Source organism: Mobula birostris, chromosome 23, assembly GCF_030028105.1.
Source record: "Mobula birostris isolate sMobBir1 chromosome 23, sMobBir1.hap1, whole genome shotgun sequence".
NCBI classification, from domain to species: domain Eukaryota; kingdom Metazoa; phylum Chordata; class Chondrichthyes; order Myliobatiformes; family Myliobatidae; genus Mobula; species Mobula birostris.
The window spans coordinates 6,166,158-6,190,586 of record NC_092392.1 but is presented as its reverse complement, the minus strand read 5'-3'; the positions used below and the strand labels follow the sequence as shown (position 1 = coordinate 6,190,586).

The window sequence follows — 24,429 nt, the reverse complement described above, 5'->3', positions numbered from 1 at the left end:
ATCCTAGTTAGAGGTTCAGCAATCTCTTCTCTCGTCTCGTGGAGCAGCCTGGGGAATATTCCATCAGGCCCCGGGGACTTATCCGTCCTAATGTATCTTAACAACTCCAACACCTCCTCTCCCTTAATATCAACATGCTCCAGAACATCAACCTCACTCATATTGTCCTCACCATCATCAAGTTCCCTCTCATTGGTGAATACCAAAGAGAAGTATTCATTGAGGACCTCACTCATTTCCACAGCCTCCTGGCACATCTTCCCACCTTTATCTCTAATGGGTCCTACCTTCACTCCTGTCATCCTTTTGTTCTTCACATAATTGAAGAATACCTTGGGGTTTTCCTTTACCCTACTTGCCAAGGCCTTCTCATGCCCCCTTCTTGCTCTTCTCAGCCCCTTCTTAAGCTCCTTTCTTGCTACCCTATATTCCTCAATAGACCCATCTGATCCTTGCTTCCTAAACCTCATGTATGCTGCCTTCTTCCACCTGACTAGATTTTCCACCTTACTTGTCGCCCATGGTTCCTTCACCCTACCATTCTTTATCTTCCTCACCAGAACAAATTTATCCCTAACATCCTGCAAGAGATCCCTAAACAGCGAGCACATGTCCGTAGTAAATTTCCCTGCAAAAACATCATCCCAATTCACACCCGCAAGTTCTAGCCTTATAGCCTCATAATTTGCCCTTCCCCAATTAAAAATTTTCCTGTCCTCTCTGATTCTATCCTTTTCCATGATAATGCTAAAGGCCAGGGAGTGGTCGTCACTGTCCCCCAGATGCTCACCCGCTGTGACCTAAGCCGGTTCGTTACCTAATAGTAGATCTAGTATGGCATTCCCCCTAGTCGGCCTGTCCACATACTGTGACAGGAATCCATCCTGGACACACTTAACAAACTCTGCCCCATCTAAACCCTTGGAACTAATCAGGTGCCAATCAATATTAGGGAAATTAAAGTCACCCATGATAACAACCCTGTTATTTTGGCACCTTTCCAAAATCTGCCTCCCAATCTGCTCCTCGGTATCTCTGCTGCTACCAGGGGACCTATAGAATACCCCCAATAGTGTAACTGCTCCCTTCCTGTTCCTGACTTCCACCCATACTGACTCAAAAGAGGATCCTGCTACATTACCCACCTTTTCTGTAGCTGTAATAGTATCCCTGACCAGTAATGCCACCCCTCCTCCCCTCCCCCCCCATCCCTTTTAAAGCACTGAAATCCAGGAATATTGAGAATCCATTCCTGCCCTGGTGCCAGCCAAGTTTCTGTAATGGCCACCACATCATAATTCCATGTATGTATCCAAGCTCTCAGTTCATCACCTTTGTTCCTGATGCTTCTTGCATTGAAGTACACACACTTCAACCCTTCTGCCTTTACACCATTTATTCTGCTTCTTTTTCCTCAAAGCCTCTCTATATGTTAGATCTGGCTTTACTCTATGCACTTCTTTCACTGCTCTATCGCTCCAGGTCCCATCCCCCTTGCAAATTAGTTTAAACCCTCCCGAACCATGCTAGCAAACTTACCTGCAAGGATATTGCTCCCCCTCGGGTTCAGGTGCAAACCATCCAATCTGTACAGGTCCCACCTTCCCCAGAAGAGATCCCAATGATCCAAAAATCTAAAACCCTGTTCCCTGCACCAACTCCTCAGCTACGCATTCAACTGCCATCTCCTCCAATTCTTACCATCTCTGTCACGTAGCACTGGCAGCAATCCTGAGAACGCCACCCTTGAGCTTCTGTTCTTCAGCCTTCTGCCCAGCTCCCGAAACTCACACTTCAGGACCTCATCCCTCTTCCTGCCTATGTCGTTGGTGCCAACATGTATCACGACTTCTGGTTGCTTTCCCTCTCATATCAGGATGTCAGTCACCCGGTCAGAGACATCCCGGACCCTGGCACCCAGGAGACAACAAAACATGCAGATGTCCTTCTCACGTCCACAAAATCTCCTGTCTGCTCCCCTGACTATAGAGTCTCCAATGACGACAGCTCTCCTCTTCTCCGTCCCACCCTTCTGCACCACAGGGTCAGACTCAGTGCCGGAGGCCCTGCCACCGTGGCTCACACCCGGTCAGTCGTCCCCGCCAACAGTATCCAGGACAGTAAATTTATTATTGAGGGGAATGGCTACAGGGGTGCTCTGCACTACCTGTCTACTCACCTTTGCTTTCCCCCCTCTGACTGTCACCCAACGACCTGCTTCTGGCAGCCTAGGTGTGACTACCTCCCTGTAACTTTCCTAGTAACCTCATCAAAAAATTCAATAAGATTTGTCAAACATGACCTTCCACACACAAATCCATGTTGACTGTTCCTAATCAGACCCTGTCTATCCAGATAATTATATATACCATCTCTAAGAATACTTTCCATCAATTTACCCACCACTGATGTCAAACTCACAGGCCGATAATTGCTAGGTTTACTCTTAGAACCCTTTTTAAACAATGGAACAACATGGGCAATGCACTTTTTTTTCTTTAATCCCATAGCTAGGCATGGCTTGCCTAGCTCAAACTGACCTAGTTCCCTCTCCACTGACCCACAAAGTCCATCACCTCACGTTCAACCCCACTGTGGCCCATGCGTACAAGCCCCTCTGGCACCAGGCCCCAGCACTCGCCATGCCTCAATCCTCAAACCTTCCCCACAACCCTATTCAAACAACTCACCCCAACTTCACTCTCCCCTCCTCTGTCCATTGCAAATCCCCTTCGACTCTTTACGCTCTGCCCCGGCCCTCCTACTGGTAAAGGGAAGAATGAATTCAATTAAATACCAGCAAATTCTGGAAGCAAACATCACACCATCTGTAAAAAAGCTGAAGATGAAAAGAGGATGGCTTCTACAACAGGATAATGATCCTAAACACACCTCAAAATCCACAATGGACTACCTCAGAAGGTGCAAGCTGAAGGTTTTGCCGTGGCCCTCACAGTCCCCCGACCTAAACATCATCAAGAATCTGTGGACAGACCTCAAAAGGGCAGTGCATGTAAGATGGCCCAAGAATCTCACAGAACTAGAAGCCTTTTGCAAGGAAGAAAGGGAGAAAATCCCCCAAACAAAAATTGGAAGACTCTTAGCTGGCTACAGAAAGCGTTTACAAGCTGCGATACTTGCCAAAGGGGGTTTTACTAAGTACTGACCGTGCAGGGTGCCCAAACTTTTACTTTGGGCCCTTCTCCTTTTTTGTTATTTTAAAACTGTAAAAGATGGAAATAAAGTTTTCTTGCTGAAAATATTGAAGAAATGTGTCATCTTTAACTTTGCCTTTTGGAAATCAGTTCACCTTTTACTCGCTTAGCTATTCACAGTAACAGACATTTTGACCAGGGTGCCCAAACTTTTGCATGCCACTGTATCTTCTTTCTCTTCCAAACTCCAGCAAGTATGGTCCGAGCGGACTCAATCTCTCTTCATAGGTTTGCCACTCATCTCTGGAATAACCCTGGTGAACCTCCTCTACAAGTAAGGAGACCAGACTGCATGCATTTCTCCAGGTGCGGCCTCGCAATACCCTGTACAATTGCAGCACAACCTCCCTGCTCTCAAATTCAATCCCTCTAGTAATGAAATGTAGTATTCCATTTACCTTCTTACCTTCTTAATAAACTACAAAGGACTGTGAGAATGGCCAGGAGGATCACAGAGGTGTCTCTACCCTCTATCGGGGACATTTATCAGGAGCGCTGCGTACACGTGGCCCCTAGTATATCATGGATCCCTCCCGTCCATCCAGCATCCTCCCTGATATTCTACCATCAGGCGTGAGACTGCGATAGTCAGGATGGGAAACACCTTTGCTCAGGCCAAGCAGCTTCTGAGCTGCCTGCGGCATCACATTCAAAGTGACACTGGATAATGTGTACTGTATCCTACAATATTTAATTTATGCACTTCACTTTGTCTGTGCGTTATTCATTTATAGATGTAATTTTTACTTTCCTAAGTTATTGTGTGTTATGTGTACTACTCTGCTTTACACTCTGGTCAGGAGAAACATCATGTTCGGTGATATACGTGTACATAATTAAATGATCATAAACTTGTCTTGACTTGACCTGCAAACCAACTTTCTGTGACCCATGCATAAGTACTCCCAAGTGCCTTTGTACAATAGCATGTTGCAATCTTTTATCATTTTAATAATATTTTGATCTACTATTTTTCCTTCCAAAGTGAATGACCTCACATTTACCAACTTGTATTCCATCTGCCAGACACTTGCCCACTCACTGAACCTACCTATATCTCTCTGCAGACTCTCCACATCTTTTGCACAATTTGGTTTTCCCACTCAGTTTAGTGCCATCAGCAAATGTAGACGTGCTGCATTTGGTCTGCGCTTCTAACTGTGCAAGTCTTTAAAGTAAATTGGCTCATCACCTGTAGATTTAAAAAGTTAGCTGGCTTTTGATGGGAGTTTGGTGCAAAATCTCCTGCAGTTAGCAGCTAACATGAAGTAAAGTTAAAGTATGATCTTTGGAGAGTGTATGTTTGGGCAAGTGCATTTTTATGCCATGTATAATTGAAAGAAGTTTGATTGTCGTCAGTGAATGTGACTGACAGAAGAAATATTTTCCTCTTAATATCCACCAATGCACCTGTCTAAGAGTTTATCCCGTCTACTATTCCTATGCAAGTTTGGAGGACAGGGCTTATAAAACGAGCAGTGGTTGGTTTACCTGAACTTTTTTGCAATCTGCATTTGTAACTTCTGTAGTTCGGATTTAAGAAGTGGAAAAGTCATGTGACCGAGAGACCCTGGGAAGACCGTTCTGCAATAGTGAAAGAACTCTATTCTGATCTCAACGTCATCAAACATCCAGGTAATTTTGCAAGAAGTATTTTGATGTTTTGTCCCTGTATATGTGATGAGGTATTGAGTGGAAATTGGATGGTCCTATTTTTGAATACTTTCCATATTCTATCATCCCAATCTGTGTTTGTGGGGTATTTGAGGGGTGGGTGGGGTAGATTGTGGTGTATTAGTAAATAGAGCATTGAAAACTACGCAATTATATCAAAAAGTTTTATTTTTCAAAAACATTAGTTAAATTTGTCCTGTATTGCAGAATCTTTGAGTTAAAATGTACAGGATTCTGAGGACTTGAAGTTAAGGCAGTATTTTCTGTACCATGAATTTAGAACCTGGGATCATAATTTGGATAGGGACCAGTTATTAGGACTGGGGTAAAACCAAATAATTTATCTAATTAAAGAAATGAAAGAATAGTGGCCAGGTGAAGAAAGACTGAATGTGAGTGACTAGCATTTAAACTTGCCAAGATTGCATTTGTATGTAATCTAGCTCACATCATATGAAATAGAATCAATAAGCCTTTTACAGCTGGTTGTCTTTTGGGACATGTTAATTATGTTAACAACCAAAAATGATGTTATTTGCTGCTGTGCTTTTTTCCAACATTGTGATTTCAACTTCCTCAGTGGTTGAGCTCAGGGAAACTAAATCTTTAAGCTTGTGACTTGATGTACCCAGATGCCCATTTGATCTACTAAATTCAGATTGCAGCTTCAGCTGTCTGTTAGCTCACCGGCTAGCAGTTGATGTGACAATCCATATCAGCAAACATTTGGTTTTGATTTGTTAGTTTACCACTGGGGATGCAGAAGTGAATCCTGTTTGGTTCTGCATCAGCATTCCTTCCCTAAAATGGAATGCACCCAACAAACTTTGGGCAGCATGAAATCCAGTGACTGTATTACAGTGTACTCACCTGTCTTTCAGGATCTCTGGTCACCTGTGACAATGTGTTGTATGTGCTGCTGTTTGGCTGGTGGATTTCTCTGCTCTACCTTCTCGTTGCCTTAGTTATGTTTGTTACCATCGTGGGGATTCCTTACGGTAGGTACTGCAGCATGTTGAACATCTAACGTGAAGTAATGAACTGCATCTGCAGTACCATCGCTGTCTTTAAGGAGGGATGGTAGTTGTTACGGTCTAACATTTATTTAATCTAATACAACAGATGGCAATTTGTCTTAATTCTTTTTTAAATAGGTAATTTGAAAATTGGAAAATGGACATTTATTTCCTTGCATGAATTCTATTAAATTCTAAATGAGTTCAAAATGCAAAATTAGTTTCATGAATCTACTTCCTTGCAAGGATCTATCAGGTGTATTGGCTTTTGAACATTCACCCCTAGTTATGTGCTAGATACTTGTAATTCCTGCAGTTTTGATATTACTAAACCATGTCAATTGGCGTCTTGGTGAGCTTGGTCTCCATTTGGCAAGTCCCGTGTACTTGGTCTTAAATCCAATTTCGTTGTGACAAACATGGAATTTTCTGCACCAAGTTGTGGGTAAACTTTCCAATTTCTGCACTGTGTTGATTTGGAGAGCTGATCTATTAAACATCTGATGTCTCTGTATCTTAAAGATGCTTTACCACAAAATCTAATAACTCCAGTAGGTTTTGTTTGGCCTGTTGTGTCTGATGAGTTTGCAAAGCCTTTTTGGCTTTGTACATTAATAGAATTACACAGCACAGAAACAAGCCTGACTCATTCACGCTGACCAAAACGCCTGTCTTTACTCATCTCATTTGCCTGTGTTTGGCCCGTGTTCCTATAAATTTTTCCTATGGATCTATCCAAATGTGTTTTAAACAATTGTATCCATCTCTGCCACCACTTCTGGTAGCCCGATCCATTACCCACCACCACCCTCTGGGGTGGAAACTGTGCCCTTATTTCCATTTAAATCCTTGTCACCTTACTTATTCCATCTAGCTTTTGACCTGCTCTCAATGGGAATAAAACTGCACTATCTATCCCATTTGTGACCCTCTAACAGGTGTCTCCTCAGCCTCATTCACCTTGGGAATCACTTCCAACCTATGTTGTCTATTGTTGCAAGTCGTGACGACACACCACAGCAAATTCCTAAGACACGGACATGTATTTGGTGAATAATGTTGATTCTTGATGACCATCTGTTTTATATACTCCATCCTGTAGTGCACAGACAGTGTGTGTTCCTTTATTAGTAGATAGATCTTCCTTGAGCTGACTGGTAAGTTCTCCCTTGCATTTTGATCCTCTTTGGGAAACACCCTCTGTTGTACAGATGAACAAATACAAATTTATGATTCATTTCTTTCTACAGAATATTAACCTGCTTTTTATGTTGGATATAGTATACTACCTCACCCATTATGTCCAGATTTGGAATAGTATGCCATCTTTTTTTATTCTTTCCCCACCCCTCATGATTTAAGACAATGAGTGTTTGCTAGTCTCCAGATATAAAGCCTAGATTTAATTCCCAATCTACCTTGTTCTGAAAATTGTCTATTCTGAGGGAGTGGTCCAAGTCAGTACCTTGTTTCTCTCTCACTCTTATGCAAGTTTGGCTTGAATAACTAAACACAGCATTAAGATTATTGTTCCCTTTTTAAAACCCCCCGTGGACTGTTGTTCCTCTTTTTATGGTCTCTAGTTTTGTTCCTAATTATAGAATGCAAACTTTAATTGTCTCTGAAAATGGATTTCCCCTTACTTGATCTTGGGTTTGTATAACATTATATTTGACTTGTATCTCAGTGTAGACATCATAAGGTGGTTGGCATCATCTAAATTTAGTAAAGTGCTTGGCCTCTAGCCTCCTGACTAATTTGATAATATTTCTTTTTTTAATTTTCTGTTATTAAAAGGCAAATTTGGATGAAGGCTCCATCCTCAAGTGCAAGCCTACATTTTCTGTGCTGTGTGTGCTTGTCTCCTCCATCCCTGGCCACTTGCTTCAAATGCCGATCATCTTCGTCCTTAGTACTATCTGCAGTCACGGCTGGAAGTCTCTCCTGTTTGTTGAAGGTTTACAGTGCCTTGTAAAAGATTCAACCCTCAACCCTTTCTTCACATAAATGAGTATTATAGCAGGGATTTACCAATTTTAACAAAAAGGGGAAATCCTAAAGCAAGAGAAACCAAGAACTCTAAAACGGAAATGTCAGCAGTTCAGAAGTATTCATCCCCCTTTGCTCAGTACGTAGTTGAACACTTCTCACAGCTATTGCAACCAGTTGTCTTTTTGGGTAAGTCTCTATTAGCTTTGCAAAATGTTGGGGAGCAGCGTAGAACAGCAATCTCGAGGTCTTGTCAGAAATGCTTGATGGAGTTAAGATTGGTACCCTGACAACCACTCAAGGACATTAATTTTCTTCATTTGAAGCCACTCCATGGTTGTTTTGACAGTTATTGTCCTGCTGAAAGATGAGTTTACTCCCCAGTGTAAGCTTTCCGGCAGAGGCTCCAGGTTTTTATCCAGGATCTCCGTGTTTAGCAGCAATCATCTTCCCGTCAATCCTGACTAGATCCCTCCTGCTGAAAAACATCCCCATAGCGTGATGTTACCTCCACCATACTTTGTAGGGTTGGTGTTACCTGGCTGATGCGCAGTATTAGATTTATGCCACACATAATGCTCAGTGTGAGGCCAAAAAGTTCCACTTTAGGCTCATCTGACCGCATCATTACGGTATCCTCTAAGTGATGTTTTGCAAAATCTTTACAGGCAAGAATATGCTATTTTTTAAGCCTGGCGTCCTTGCCACTCTTCCATAAAGACCCTTTTTTTTAACAAGGCTTCGGAGATTGTGGAGCCATGAACTTCATCTCCAGTTACAGATACTGACTTCTGCAGCTCACTCACTCAGTGACTGGCATCACCGTTGCCTCCCCTACAAGTGCCATTCTTCTCTGGTGACTAAGTTTAGTGGGGGAGCCTGAACTAGGCAGTATGGCTGTGGTTTCACATTTTTTCCTCTTTTTCACAATGGACTGAGCTGAGCTCCAAGGTAATGTTCAGTGTCTTTGAGATGTTCTTGTACCCTTCCTTGGGTTTGTACTTCTCTATTATCATTTCCCTGACTCGTCTTGAATGTTCATTTTGTCTTCATTTTGGTTTGGTTTGTTGAAAGTCTACCATACTTTTGAATTCATTGAAAACAGGTGATCCTCCAATTTCCTGCATCAACAAATGGGGTGAGTTTGTAAGGTAATACAGTGTATTACACCTGAGGAAAGTTAGCGTAGTAATTACAAAGGGGATGAGTACTTCTTCAGTCTCTTAAATTTTGCTTTTAATTTTTAGTAAATTGTTGACAGGTTTTGGAATTTTTCTTTTGATTTAACATGATGCACAATGTTTTGTAGATTAGCTCAAAATCCTACAATATATTTTAAATGTCAAAAACGAGACCTTAAAATGTGAAAATAGTTGTGGTTGCTGAATACTTTTTCAAGGCACTGTACCCTGGTTAAAGGCTGATTTTAAACTGTTGGTATCCCTTTCCTTTTTGGAGCCAAGTGGTATTTTCTGTCTGCCTTTGCTTCCTTCCCCCACCACAGAGTATATTTACACAGAGCACATCTTTTACCAAATACCCCACCACCCAGGCCACGCTGCCTCCTCGGTCACTTGTCTGCTTTGTTTCTGTATAGCCCTTGGTGGGGAGAAAGGTGCCAATTTAGGAAAGTAATACACTTCCATTTATTTTCCAGGTAAATCATGCTGCTGTCTTGCTGGATATTATTTCTGGCCATTTGGGAAGATAATTCAAAAGGTAGGAGCATTCACTTCTGCTTGACTTGTTTTCAAGTTGTGTAATCTGTTAAGACCTCAATGCTTACGGGTCGACTGTGAACCAGGGTGAAGTGAGTTGATTTTTGGTTAACCTATTGTGCAGTGAATTTGGTTAGTTTGCATTTACTGAGTGTACTGAGTATTGTGTAGTCACATTATAGCAAAGTCCAAAGCTCGTACAGTCTATGTTAGATCAGATTAGATTACGAGGACACGCAGTCCTCTTTTATTGTCATTTAGTAATGCATGCATATACGATATGCTACCCTGAGATTCAATGTCTTGCAGGCATCTACATGGGGAAAAAGAAATAAAATAGAATTTTATATTAAAAGAAACTATGCATAAACAAAGACTGATAAACAACCAATGTGCAAAAGAAGGCAATCTGTGGAAACAAAAAAAAATCTGAGAACAGAGTTGTAAAGAGTCCTTGAAAATGAGTCTGTATGTTGTAGAAACAATTCAGAGCAGTGATGATTGAGGTTATCTATGCCAGTTCGGGAGCCTGGTGGTTAATAACTGTTCCTGAACCTGGTGGTGTGGGACCTGAGGTTTCCGTTCCACATGCCTGACGGTGGTAGTGAGGAGGTAGCTTGGCCTGGATGGTGGGGTATTTGGTAAAAGGTGTGCGCTCTGTGTAAATATACTCTCTGGTGGGGAGAGAGGATGCAGGAGAGAGTCAGCAGGATGGTGCCTAGGATGGGGGCAGTAGCTATCAGAGATCGGATGGTCAGGGTTTATTCTCAGTGGATGGTGGGGAGGGATGTGCTTGTGATAGGACCTTGTGCACTCAAGTACAATCGGTGTGTTTTCAAAATGGCTTCTGAGCTGCTTTTGTTCCCTTTTCAAAGCCATTCGTGAATCGGAGGAAGAGCAGTGTGCGATTTTATGGCGAGAGCACTCCTGAGGCGGCTGCGGTGGAAACCACATCACTGCTCGGTGCCGTGGAACAGACTGGCCACACTCCTGCAGAGTCTTCAACTGTGGGAACAAAATACTGGGTAGATTGTCTGTTCAAAGACAGCTTTCCTTACTCCTATGAACCTTCTTAATATGAACAGTAACTTGGTTCTTGGATATGGATGAAAGTTTACACTGAAGTTCTACACTTAGTAACCACTCTATTAGTTACACCTGTACACCAGCTCATTAATGAAAATATCTAATCAGCCAATCATATTGCAGCAACTCAATGCATAAAAGCATTCAGACATGGTCAAGAGGTTCAGTTGTTGTTCAGGCCAAACATCAGAATGGGGAAGAAATGTCATCTAAGTGACTTTGACCATGGAATGATTGTTGGTGCCAGACATTCCTGAGAAACGCTGATCTCCTGGGATTTTCACACATAACAGTCGGTAGAGTGGTGCAATAAACAAAATAAAACATCCAGCGAGTAGCAGTTCTGTGGGTGAAAGTGCCCAGTAATGAGAGAGGTCAGGGGAAAATGGCCAGACTGGTTCAAGCTGACAGGAAGATGAGAGTAACTCAAGTACCCACACATTATGTCAGTGGCGTGCAGGAGAGCACCTCCAAATGCACAACACATCGAACCCTGAAGCAGATGGGCTTCAGTGGCAGAAGACCACGAACATACACTCAGTGGCCACTGTATTAGGTACAGGAGGTTCTAATAAAGTGGCCACTGAATGTATATTTTACATTTAACATGTTGACCTGTGTAACTTCATATGAACTTGTTTTTAATGCATGGAGTCAGGAGAAGATGTTGGACGTTTATGCAACTTTTGAAGGTTGTTTGACTGGATGGTAGAATGTCCAAGATAAGAGTTGAACTGAGCTGCTGGGAAAGGGCACCGTTATAGAACATTGTGAAGTGGTGCATCTCTCCAAAATGGAAAGTATGTTCCCCTGTGAATATTTCAACCTGATTTATTTATTCAACATGGAACAGACCCTTCTGGCCCAACAAGCCACACCGCCCAGCAACCTGAAAATTTAACCCTAGCCTAATCACAGGACAATTTACGATAACCTACTAACCGGTACGTCTTTGGACTGTGGGAGGAAACCCACCCAGTCACAAGGAGGATGTACAGACTCCTTGCAGAGACGTTAGAGTTAAACACCGAACTCTGCCCTGAGTGGTAGCAGTGTTGTGCTAACTGCTGTTAGTTTCATGCTGCTCCTTGCTCCTCTCAGATTAAAACGGTTGTTCGAATCTCTGCATCTGTTTGCCATGGTTTTCAGAATGTGAGTACAGCTATGCTGTGCTTTTAACTTCCTTCTTTTTAAGCATGGACGTCCAGTTTGATAGTTGACGTTGAATTTGATTCTTTTTTCTTCAGCCCATCATGCCTGCTGGGGTGTGGACTGCCGACAGCAGCTAGCCAGACTCCTCTGTCTGGGGCCAGCCGTTCAGGCTTCCCCAGGAGCAGCCCATCTTTTTGGTCTTCTAGAACGTCTGTTGGTGTTGCTGTAGCAGTGGGTTTTTAACAGGTTGTGGTTGCCATGTCCAGCCCTCCTCATTTTGCAGCCGGGCTTAGGACTGTCCAAAGCGGAGTTGGAATTTCATTACTTGACAAATTAATTTCTTTGTCTTGATTCACTTTCAGCACTGTCCAAGCACGTACGTGTGGCTTCTCCTGGGGTATCCACTTCTCACACTTGCCCACTGCCTGGCTTCCTTAATTGCCTGGATTTTGGTTGTCACCATCCCAATAGCCAAGCTAAATGGCAGGGCCATCACCGACATCTTGCTAATGCCCCCCGAGCAGCTTCAGATCAGAACTTCCAAGAGGGTAAGAATCTTGTTTTGTTGGCAGTGCACAGTATCTCCTTGTCACCAGGAAATTTACATACTGTGTCATTTAACAACTAGAATTTAAGGCAAAAGGAGGGAGCTTTAAGGAACATCTCAATGTGGTAAAGCTTCATATTTTAAAAAAATCTGCGGGTGCTGGAAGTAAGAAATGACATCCTGATGGAAACACGCAGCAGATCACACAGCAAACGTAGAGAAAGCCAGTTACAGTTGCAAATCCACTACCTTTTATCAGAAGTAGGAAATGAGTAGGTGTGGAGAACTAAAGTGGGGGGGGGGATTATGCAAACAGTGGTGGTGAAGGTTGTGGGGGAGGGTTGGGTTGGAATGTGAATGGGAGCTGAATAAAGCTGTGGTGGAGAGAGCCCTGGAACTGAGATGCACGTTGTGCTGGGAAGGCAGGGCAGGGCAGCTGCTCCGTCTCCTGTGGTATCAGGGGAAGATGCTTATTGCTGTTTATGGAGATGGGAGGGTGAACCAAAATGTTGTTCGGGGGTTGGTGGGCAGTCCCTTTGGAGATGATAAAATTGTCTATTTGAAGACAAAAAGAATGCACGCAAAGTCAGAGCTTTATCTTCAAAACAGACTTTCTCTTTCTTACAAGCTGACATCAACAGGGGAGTTGGTTTTCCTGGAATGAATGCTCTCTGATCCAAAGTGTTCATTATTCTTTTTTCCCCTGTATCTCTACTCCACCTTTGGCACTGGAATGTGTGGCGACATTTGCAGGCTGTCCCTATCACGCCGTTACAAACGACACATTTCACCGTATATTTCCATGTGCTTGTGATAAGTAAATGAACTTGAAGCTATTCCACAAGTGCTGTGTATATAAAGAGCCTCTTGCAACGAATGTCTGGCTTTGTACCTGTGTGTTCCATGAGCAGTCACTGTGTGCCATGTGAGCTGTGCATTTCTGATTGTACCCTGTATGTACAAAGGCAAGCTTCCATCCTGGAGATTATGGGGTGGTTGTCAGGCTGATAACCAGGCATGGGTTTCTCTTGGCTCACTTCAGCCTGCAGTTTGTGTTTCAACCAGATCCAGACCTCCTCTCCCTGGTACCAAGTGTGCAGAGTCCTCCCTCCCCATCTCTCTGTTACAGAATCACAGCCCTGTCCTCTACTACAGTGTTACAGAGTCAGTCACTCCTCCCTACTCCACTCATCATGGCATTTCTTTGAAAAAGGCAGAGATTGCAGATGGAAATCTGAGCATCAGATGGGCAGATCAAAGCTCTAACTAGGGGAAGCAATATGGGTCATAACTATGCCTGTCTGTTAGTGGGATATGTGAAATTGTCCTTATTTCATTTGTCACATACCCCGTGACGGGAATAAAGAACCAGCAGAGATGGAAAACACTTTGGAGTCCAGTATTGCTATAAACTACTAATATTTATTAGTAACTATGCAGTACAGTAATATAAATGTAGATAAATCAAACAGGTTAGCAATGATTATATATATATATATATATACACACACACACATACAAAGGGGGACCGGTTTTCTGTGGTGGAGCTATCACTCAGGTGAGGGTGGACACATGGACAACTCCCCACCAGTCAACCCCTTTCCTTTTCACTGCAAGAACCACTGATCAATCCGCCTGATCGATCCTGCAAAAACCCACTTTTCCTGCGGGCACAACAAAGCTCATTCAGTGTCCAAAACATCTATATCATCTGACTTCCTATTTTATCTTCCTGTGCTGAGCATCAACTGTCACTCAAATAACTCCCCCTTCCTCTTTCTACGTAAGAAATGCACAAGCAGGTGAATATCCTTGAGAAGTATCAACACGCTGCCGAAAATCATAACATCGAGTGTCCATCAAATAACACCGCCTTCGGTCACCATAGCAACTTACGAGCTGCTCGGTGCCATCTCTCTCTCCAATTCAGCAGAAATCCAAAAGTTACTTCCAGTGTCTTAAAGTGCCAGTCCAACAGTTAGCCTTCGTCTCTCTCTGATTTTTCAAAACAAGACATTGGTGTTAAATAACTCTTTCTCTCTTTTCAAAAGCACAGTTAATAGGGGTAAGTGAGCACAGTTCATAGGGGTAATTCAGGTTCCCGTCACACATTAATTCTTCAATATTTGATGACTCTTTGGCACGGCTTACTGATTTTGTACAGAACGTGGACATTTCACCACCTTTTTCTGCCAGCTTCCACCCTGCGCTTGCTACCTTTGCTTTAATTCTTTGTGTTCTTAACTGCAGCAGTCCCCAACCTGGGGTGCACAGACCTCTCGACTAAGATAGGGGTCCATGACACAACAAAGGTTAGGACCCCTTGTCTTAAGTCTCTCTCTCTCTCTCCACTTTGGGATAGGTTAGTGACCAATGCCACCAGAAGCCCTTGAACTCCACAGCTGCATTGACTGTGACTCCCATCCTGCGTCCAGTACGGAATCCATTCCATTTTCTGGTTCCATCTTATCCGTTCTGATGACATTTTCTGGTCAGTGCTCCTGTGATGTCTTCCATTTTTCTTAACCATGGCTACTGCACCTCTGCCCTCACCCCACACAATAAGTATCAAATTTCCCTTGCCCCCTTCTTTACCCTTTCCACCCGCAAGTGAAACAGTGACCTTTGACTCTCTAATTTAGTGTGCATTGCCTTTGCTGTTTATAGTTTGATCTTCACTACAGCAAAAGAAGTTTTGGTGATTACTTTGCAGAACTCATCGCTGTTTGAAGTAGCCATAGTGACGTGGAGCTTCTGGTCACCTGTCGGTTTTGATTACCTTTCCCACTCCCACTATGATCTGTCTTTTACCTCTTGCACTACCCAACTGAATCCAACAGCTTCTCATGTCATGATAGGCACTGTCTCAGTTTCCCAATCTTAGTCCTTGCTGCCCTGACCTGCACATTAACTTTGCTACTCTCTGTATTTGCTACCTTATCTCCAGCATTTTCTGTTGTTTTATATCGGGAATTTTCCTCTGTCTTTGACTCAAAAAGTAAGTGACACTGCAGACTGTAACATCAAAACAGCGAGCTGTTGGTCTCCCCTATCTCGCTGTGGCAGGAGCATTATCTAGTAATAAATGAAGTAATAACCCATCTGCTCCTGAATTTACAGATTAATGGGGTTGTTTCTGTAAAGTTGGCCAGTCTGTTTCTAGTTGTCTGTTTGGCCTAATAAAGAGCAGATAGCAAACAGCATCTTGTTAGATCTGTGCATTATTTTGAAAGTTTGACTTTAAGTTTGTTTAAATTAAATTATCTCATCTACCTTACCTGATCTGTCTCGCTGGAGTTTTATTGAAGTTACGGAGATCTCCAATGATTCTGTGCCAATTTAGCAGAAGGCAGTTTTCTCAGATTGGTCTAATGGTCCCTCGATTAGCTTCATTGAAAATTGTATTTTCCGTTAGTGTCTTTAATATAACAAAATGCTTCAGGGTGCATAATGAAACTACTTTCAAATAATTTGACAGGGAAGCCATATGAGAAACTGAGATAAGTTAGGCAGTGGAAGATTTTAAGGAGAATTTGGCAGCAGGGTTAGTTAGATTTCAGATTTTGGAGTTCTCACTTGAGTGATGAGTTGAGTGATGCCAGGATTAAAACAGATTTTGTTACACTGGGAGGCTGGAGAAGGAGGGAGAGATCCTCTGTTGGTTTGGAAATTGATTTTTAAAATGAAGGCTTCAACACTCATGATCCCTTCTGACTGTTGGAACAACTGGTTCTGGTCTCTGACATTATCACTAAACCAGGACTAGTCCAAGATCCTTTTGGCTGCAAAATCAAATCACAGCTATTAGTGCAACAAAGTTCCTAGTCTCTGGTCCCTGCTGACTTTATTTAAGAGCAATTTACCTGGTACAGCTTCATTATCCTCTCCCTGTAGTCCTGTAAATTCTTTCTTTTTAGATATTCATTTGGCTCCTTGTTCAATACTGCCACTGAGTCTGGACAGGCTAGATGCAGGAAGATTGTTCCCGATGTTGGGGAAGTCCAGAACAAGGGGTCACAGTTTGAGGATAAAGGGGAAGCCTTTTAGGACCGAGATTAGGAAAAACTTCTTCACACAGAGAGTGGTGAATCTGTGGAATTCTCTGCCACAGGAAACAGTTGAGGCCAGTTCATTGGCTATATTTAAGAGGGAGTTAGATATGGCCCTTGTGGCTACGGGGATCAGGGGGCATGGAGGGAAGGCTGGGGCGGGGTTCTGAGTTGGATGATCAGCCATGATCATAATAAATGGCGGTGCAGGCTCGAAGGGCCGAATGGCCTACTCCTGCACCTATTTTCTATGTTTCTATGTCTATGTTTCTATGCAGTGTACTGTAGACCCTAATCATCGGCTGGGGAGCTGAGGTGGGGCAGTGCTGGGATTTTTTTCTGGTGTTGTTTAGTGACCCCTAGTTCTGGATTCCTCTGCCAGTGGGAGAAATCCTATTCTGTTGTCTATGTTTTACCCTACACTTGTGCGGGATTCCTTGAAGGTTATCTTGCTGGTTGAGCCAGTGGCAAGGAAAGCAAATGTAGTGTTAGCATTCAGTTTGAGAGGACTGGAAGCATGGGTGTGGTGCAGAGGCTTTAGCCAAACCACACTTGGAATATTGTGAGCAATTTTGGGCCCCTTATCTAGAAAGGCATTTGCTGACGTTGGAGAGGGTTCCAAGGAGGTTCACGAAAATAATCCTGAGACGGGAAGGGATGATGTATGAGGAGAGTTTGATGGCTCTGGTTTTCTACTCACTGGAGTTTAGATTTCATTGAAACCTGTGGAATATTGAAATGCCTAGACAGAGGGGACTTGGGAAGGATGCTCCCTATAGTGCGGGATGTTAGGACCAGAGGGCACAGCCTCAGAATACGAGGACATCCCTTCAGAACAGAAAGGAATTTCTTTAGCCAGAGGGTGATGAATCTGTAGATTTTATTAGCACGAATAGTTGTGGAGACCAAGTCATTGGGTATATTTAAAATGGAGGTTGATATGTTCGTGATTCGTCAGGGCGTCAAAGGTTATGGGGAGAAGGCGGGAGAATGTGGTTGAGAGGGATAATAAATCAGCCGTGATGGAATATCAGAGCAGACTCAATGGGCCAAATGGCCTAATTCTGCTCCCATGCCTTGTGGCCTTATGGTTTTAACACGTAACAAGAGGTACAGCCCAGTGTGATTGATACGACAGATACCTGGGTTGAAAGGTCCATCTGAACTGATTTTCCTTTCTCCCACTTCCTACCCTCAGACTGATATCCCACTGGAAGGAGAAGTGGTCCTTTGTTGTTACCGCGCTCTGAATCTTTACTATTACAAGTATACCGTGGTCGGCATTAATGTATTTGCTGTGAGTATCCTTTCATTCATTATGGAGTTGCTAGGTCAGAGAAAGGTACCGTTGCTGGATACTTAAAATAGAATTTGAATTACTTTGAGCTGAATGCTAATTGTGCACGTTTAGAGTCCCCAAATTATCCCACTCCATTGCTTAGTGTTGACCAGTAAACCGGTCAGCACAGTTGATCGGTTCAGTAAAATTCATCGACCACCACCCTGGGGAAGTAATTGTCAAACTTGTTTGAACTATGCGCTGTACTAACTTTTTTAGTGGAAAATATTATCTGCACAAGTAGAGATGATTGTCTTCATTCATTTTTTTTTTTACTGAGATGAGCACTCTGTCTTCAAAGAAGTAAAACCCCAAATGGTTTTAATAAAACTTAAAACCTAGTTGCAGTAGTTCTGCAAAGCTTGCGAGGTGAGTTTTGAGAAATCTCTTGTCTTTTTACTACTAAGAAATGCCACTGGCCACAGTGGCCAGCTGTTGTTGGGGATTAGCTCTCTGGTCGATGTTTAGAACTTTTCCTCTGACAGAAGCAAACTTAAGTCTGTCTCTGCTCCACCACAATATGGATTCATCACTCTGAGAGACTTTTTGTCCTTCATTCTATTAATAATGCAGTAAATTGATTGGGCCTGTGCAAGCATGCTACACGGCCGAGCCTTGCAGCTTACAGCTTGCACTGTCTGTATAGTCGAAGTCTTTTCTAGCTCTGTATAGTCGAAGTCTTGCAGTATAAACTTTACAAAGGCACAACTAATTTTCATTCATCTCCTGAGTCTCTTTTGGGGCCTGTACTACGGTCAGTGGTTAATATCCATAGATTACTGTTTTTTTTTCCTCAGGCTTTTTTGTTGCTTAGAAATGTCACCAGCCACAAGTGGTCAGCACCACTCTGCTCAAAGTTTAGAATCAGTTCTTAGTCAGGAGTAAATCTGAATCTGCCTCCACGCCACTGCAATGTGGATTCTTGAATTTGAGAGACTTTATCCTGTTTCTGTATCTGGTCATTTCTTTAACTGGCTCTTCAGATCTGCTTCCTTTAGTAGTAGTTGCTCTGGTTTTGGGGTATGCTGACACGGAGAATCACTATGCCAGTTCACCGGTCAAGTTTGCTCTATCGATCCTGGCAATAATTCCCCTGTCCTACTACATCGGAATGGCCATCGCCAGGTAAGCACAACTTTGTTTTACTTTTGGTATCTCCTCAGAGGAACAGGGCATGCAGGGAAACTGTCCCTTTCTGTTGTTTCATATTACCCCTCTTGCAGCCAGTTCCCCCCAACCTTCCCCAACCCCTCTCCTACATCATTCCTGGTATTCCCTCTTTATTTGTATATTCTTCCACATAAATGAGTCAGGAAGATTGAGTGACTCACGGAGTGGCTGCTGTTCTTTATGGGAGAACTGTCCCAGACATGTTTGAATTAACATAAAAATAAGGTAAACTGGGTATTTGGTTTTGGAATATTAACTACAGTTGGCCCTCCTTATCCGCGAGGGATTGGTTCCGAGACCCCCGCCCCCACCCCCCCCACCCCCCCCCGCAGATACCAAAAGACACGGATGCTCAAGTCCCTTATTTAACCTGTCTCAGTGAGGTGGACTTTAGGATCCAGCGGCGCACCAAAATCTACACACATCCTCCCGTATACTTTAAATCATCTCTCGATTACTTATAATACCTAATACAATGTAAATGCTATGTAAATAGTTGTTATACTGTATTGTTTAGGGAATAATGACAAGAAAAAAGTCTGTACATGTTCAGTACAGACGCAACCATCGTAGATGTTCTGGGAACGCTGATGCCAATTCTCCCGTGACCTTTAAGTTCTTGAGGCTTTAGCGCTTTACATAGCCAGCCAGCCGTCCCTAACACCAACACTTCCACGAATTTCAGCTTCTTTCTGCTTTATTGTACGAATGCGCAATTCGTTCTTACCGACCTTATGGCTCACTTTGGAATGTGACATGCCACATTTCAAAAGATCTAATATTTCTAATTTCTCGGCGAGAGAGAGCACCTTACACTCCCTCTTAGCCTTTGAGGAATTGCTTTGACCAAGTAATTGCTTTTCGGAGCCATTTTTTCACAGAAACAAAGTAGTGAATGAACGAGACGAGAGGCGAACAATGCTCGAACAACGAGTGCTGGAGAGAGAACTTCCGGGTTTTCCCGATTCGTGGTTGGTTGAATTCGTGCATGTGGAACTGGCAGATAAGGAGGGCCGACTGTACTTGCAAAAGAGTATTCAAACAGTGGCTATTCAAACATCACAGAGAAGGCATGGCAATGATTATACTGTGTTAGGAGATTGACGAGTTTTGGTATGTCACCAAAGGCAGCAAATTCTACAGTTGTACAGTGGAGAGCACTCGGACTGACTGCATCACAGCCTGATATGGAGGGTTTGATAGAGGCTGTTGGGGTTGTCGTCTCAGCCAGCTGCATCACAGACACTAGTCTTTCCACGGTCCAGGGCGTCTTCAAAAGGCGATGGCTGAAGAAGGCTGCATCACCATCCAGGGCATACCCTCTTCTCAATACTACCATCGGGAGGAGGTACAGGGGCCTGATAACCCAGGTTATAGGAACAACAACCTCCCCCTCCCATCAGACTGCTGAACGGTCCATGAAAACTACCTCAGAATTCCTCCTTAGCACTATTCATTTCATTTCATTTTAATTGTAACTTACAGTGTTGTTATCTTGCTTTGTACTGTTGCCACAAAATAACAAGTGCCACAACGTACAGTACATCGGTGATAATAAGTCTGATTCTGAAACGCGGTGAGCTGATGGTGCAAATTTCTAAGCTGTCCGTCTACTACCTTCCCCAACGTCTTCGAAAGCATTTTTTCCGTGGGCAGCTTGCAGCTCATCCTGGGACGGTCCGCAGGAAGAGCGTGCTGGAGTAGGATCGGAAAACCACAGTGCGAAGCATCACAATGGATAAGATAACACTCACAACACGCTGGAGGAACTCAGCAGGTCGGGCTGCATCCATGGAAACGATCAGTCAACGTTTTGGGCCGGAACCCTTCATCAGTTCTGATGAAACGTCGACTGATCGTTTCCACGGATGCTGCCCGACCTGCTGAGTTCCTCCAGCGTGTTGTGAGTGTTGCTTTGACCCCAGCATCTGCAGAGTATTTTGTGTTTACAATGGATAAGATGAACTCTTCTCTCCATTTTCTTACCACAATGGAAGTCATTCGGAATAATAAAGAAACGTGAACAGCTAGAAACACTCAGCAGGTCAGGCAGCTAAGGAACAGATTCAGATTCAACACCCTTTGTTAGAACTGAGCAACAGAAAACGTGTTGCTTTTCAATAGCAGAGAAGGTAAAGGGGAGGGAACGTCAACTCAGACCATGAGAGGCCTGTGTCAGGCATTTTCATGCCTTACAGGGCGCAGATTGGAAGTCTGTGTGGGGCGCCGCTCCTCGCACAGACACTAGAGCAATGTGTGGTTAAGTGCCTTGCTCAAGGGCACAAACACGCCACAGCTGAGGCTCGAACTAGCAACCTTGAGGTAACTGGACGAATACCTTAACCACTTGGCCACGTGCCAACACAAGGTAAAGAAGTTCAAAATAAGTTTTTCTTTAATCAGAGTACACATATGTCACCATATCCAACCCTGAGATTAATTTCTTGTGGGCATACTCAACAAATGTTTAGAATACAGTAATAACTAAAACAGAAGATGCAGCCAACTGTTAGTGTAGGAGGGTCACAGAGGCACAAGTCAGGGTGGTGTGGTGGACAACTGTTGGCTTTGGATCAGCGTTGGGGACTGAATGCAGTTGCTTCTTGAAGCGACTGCCCTATCTCAGTTTGCTTTATCCATTGTAGAGGAGACCACAGTAGGACTACGGAATGGGTTACAGTAGATTGAGAGAAATGCAGGTGAATCAGGACCACATCTGGAAAGGCTATCTGTGTTCCTGGATGTTGGGAAGGGAAGGGGTTAAAAGTTGGGCATTGTATCTATTCTGGTTGCATGGGAAAGTACCGTATGACGAGAGTGGCAAGCAGGAATGGAAAAGCAGGCAAGGGAGCAGTGCTGCTAGATGGCAGAATTTGGCTCCGAGTAATGTACACCTGACTGTATGGGACTGGGACAAGAAGCCAGAAACCTTCTGCCTGTGCTCAGTCATCTCTAATAAAGCCTGAGATTTGAAAGGGTGCCGTCAGGTGATTGGCTCTTCAGTTACTTTCCCATGACTACATCCAGTGTGCCTGGAGATCTTGGCATTGTTGGTAAAATCTCCAACACTTGTTTTAAGTTATAAAGTATATATTTTTTAAAAACCCTGGACTTACACCCCCACTGCCAATTGAAGAGCTGAAGGGAGCATTACTTGGGAATCCTGTAGCAGTGCTGTCAGCAACGAGAAGACTGGATTGATCACTTTTCGAACGTAATGGAAACTCTGTGAGTCAGAACACACCGTGTTACTTTGCAGTCTTTAATTCACATTGCTTCACCTCTCCTGATTCTGTCAGAGAAAACTCAACCATCATTTCCTCTTTCGTGATATTTGCTCTGCAATTAAAGTGAAACTACGTTACTCTTCCAAGGAATAAGTAGATCCATTTACAAATATTTCCAGTGATGTCAGTGGCTGGTTTTCTCCCCCAAAGGTTTGCTCCTTGCTATCACTTCCCAGTGGGCTAGTTTGGGAATTGCCCAAAGAAACCTCAACACCCTCATTTCAACCGGTTTAAGATATTGTGGCTTGTTCTCTGGCTTTCTTGGAATCTTCTAGACCACGGAGGAGGAGATGATATCACATGCTACTCTCTGGCCTTCCTGGCATCTTCTGGAATCTATTCGAGGCCATGGAGGAGATTGTAATGTATGGATCTATCTCTTTTAGAGCAATAGCCCCCCCCCCACTTAGCACTATGTATTGATCTGTTGTCTACGCATGTGTGTTGTTCTCTGTGTCTCTCTCTGCCCAATGCGAATATACCAGTTAAAGCCACCTCCCGAGTGCGAGCCGTTTTGTGCTCAGATACAATAAATTGGTGAGGAGTACAAACCAGAATATCAGAAAATATCACGAGCTGCACCGACAATTATGGGACACACTGAGAGTTAAACTGTATGAGAAAGCTGAACATCCCATGAGTAACAGTGAGAGGCGTGCTGAATTTAAAGTGAAAATAATGAGGCGATGGCTTCATTTGGGGAAGTTGACAAATTTGATAGCACTAATGAAGGCTGGTAGGTATTATATATCGAGGGGTTGAACTGTTTTGTTGTGCAAACAATGTGGAGAGGCGAAAAGAAGCCCCTACACTTCCTAGCTTAGTGGGCCCAAGGACGTACAGTCTCTTATGCAACCTAGTAACCCCTGCAAAGCCAGCAAGCAAGATGTTCGACGAAATTGTTACACTTTTTAAAAAATTACTTTTCATTATTTATTCATTTATGGGATATGGGCGTCGCCAGATAAGCCGGCATTTATTGCCATCCCCAGTTACCCTCAGGAAGGTGGTGATGAGCTGCCGCCTTGAACCACTGCAGTCCCTGAGCTGAGGATGCACTCACAGTGCTGTCAGGGAGGGATTCCATGATTTTGACCCAGTGACAATGAAGGAACGGTGATATGTTTCCAAGTCAGAATGGTGAGTGACTTGGAGGGGGATTTCCAAGTGGTGGTGTTCCCAGGTATCTGCTGTTTTCATCCCTCTAAATGGTAGTTGCCGTGGGTCTGGAAGGTGCTGCCTTAGGAGCTTTGGTGTGTTGTTGCAGTGCATCTTGTAGATAGTACACACTGCTGCAACTGCTCATTGATGTTGGAGTGATTGGATGCTTGTGGAAGGGGTATCTATCAAGTGGGCTGCCTTGGGCTGGATGGTGTCAAGCTTCTTGAGTGTTGATAGAGCTGCACTCATCCAGGTGAGTGGCGAGTATTCCATTACACTCTTGACCTGAGCCTTGTAGATGGTGGGCAGGCTTTGGGGAGTCAGGAGGTGAGTTACACATGGCAGGATTCCTAGCCTTTGACTGCTCTGTTTATGTGGCTAGACCAGTTCAGCTTCCTGTCAATGGTAACCCCCAGAATGTTGATAGTAGGGGATTCAGTGATGGTGATGCCACTGAATGTCAAGGGATGATGGTTAGAGTCTCTCTTGTTGGAGATGGTCATTGCCTAACACTTGCGTGGCTCGAATGTTACTTGTCCCTTGTCAGCCTAACTCTGGATATTGTCCATGTCCTGCTGCATTTGGGTATGAACTGCTTCACTGTCTGAGGAGTCACGAATGGTGCGGAACATTGTGTAGTTGTCTGCGAACATCCCCACTTCTGACCTTATGATGGAAGGAAGGTCATTGATGAAGCAGGTGAAGATGGTTAGGAGACTTTCCCTGAGGAACTCCTGCAGTGATGTCCTGAGGATTTGAACCCTAAGCCACTGGTAATAGCTGAGAGATTTAGATTTTACAAAAGGAACCTGTCAAAAGATGAAAGTATTTCTGAATACATTGCAGAACTACACAAACTTTCCCAGTACTGTGACTTTAGAGATGGACTTTCTGATGCATTAAGGGACAGGCTTGTATGTGGGATGCATAGTCAAAGCACTCAAAAGAGGCTACTATCCAAAAGAGACTTAACCTTGGGACAGGCATTGATCATTACAATATTGTTAGAGACTGCAGCAGAACTAT

General features: G+C 43.6%; 1 protein-coding gene across 3 annotated transcripts in view; it reads left to right on the top strand.

Annotated features, from left to right (window-relative positions):
- Positions 1 to 24,429, top strand: part of cax1 (cation/H+ exchanger protein 1) — a 68,371-nt gene that overhangs the window by 19,842 nt on the left and 24,100 nt on the right. For 2 of the 3 annotated variants that reach the window (XM_072241589.1, XM_072241586.1), the window contains 7 exons: positions 4,745 to 4,850; positions 5,771 to 5,887; positions 9,552 to 9,613; positions 10,488 to 10,637; positions 12,213 to 12,398; positions 17,645 to 17,747; positions 18,769 to 18,910. In XM_072241589.1, coding sequence (XP_072097690.1) covers positions 4,745 to 4,850; positions 5,771 to 5,887; positions 9,552 to 9,613; positions 10,488 to 10,637; positions 12,213 to 12,398; positions 17,645 to 17,747; positions 18,769 to 18,910 — 866 coding nt within the window. The remainder of the gene's footprint in view (positions 1 to 4,744; positions 4,851 to 5,770; positions 5,888 to 9,551; positions 9,614 to 10,487; positions 10,638 to 12,212; positions 12,399 to 17,644; positions 17,748 to 18,768; positions 18,911 to 24,429) is intronic. The other variant, XM_072241588.1, reaches the window with a different exon arrangement.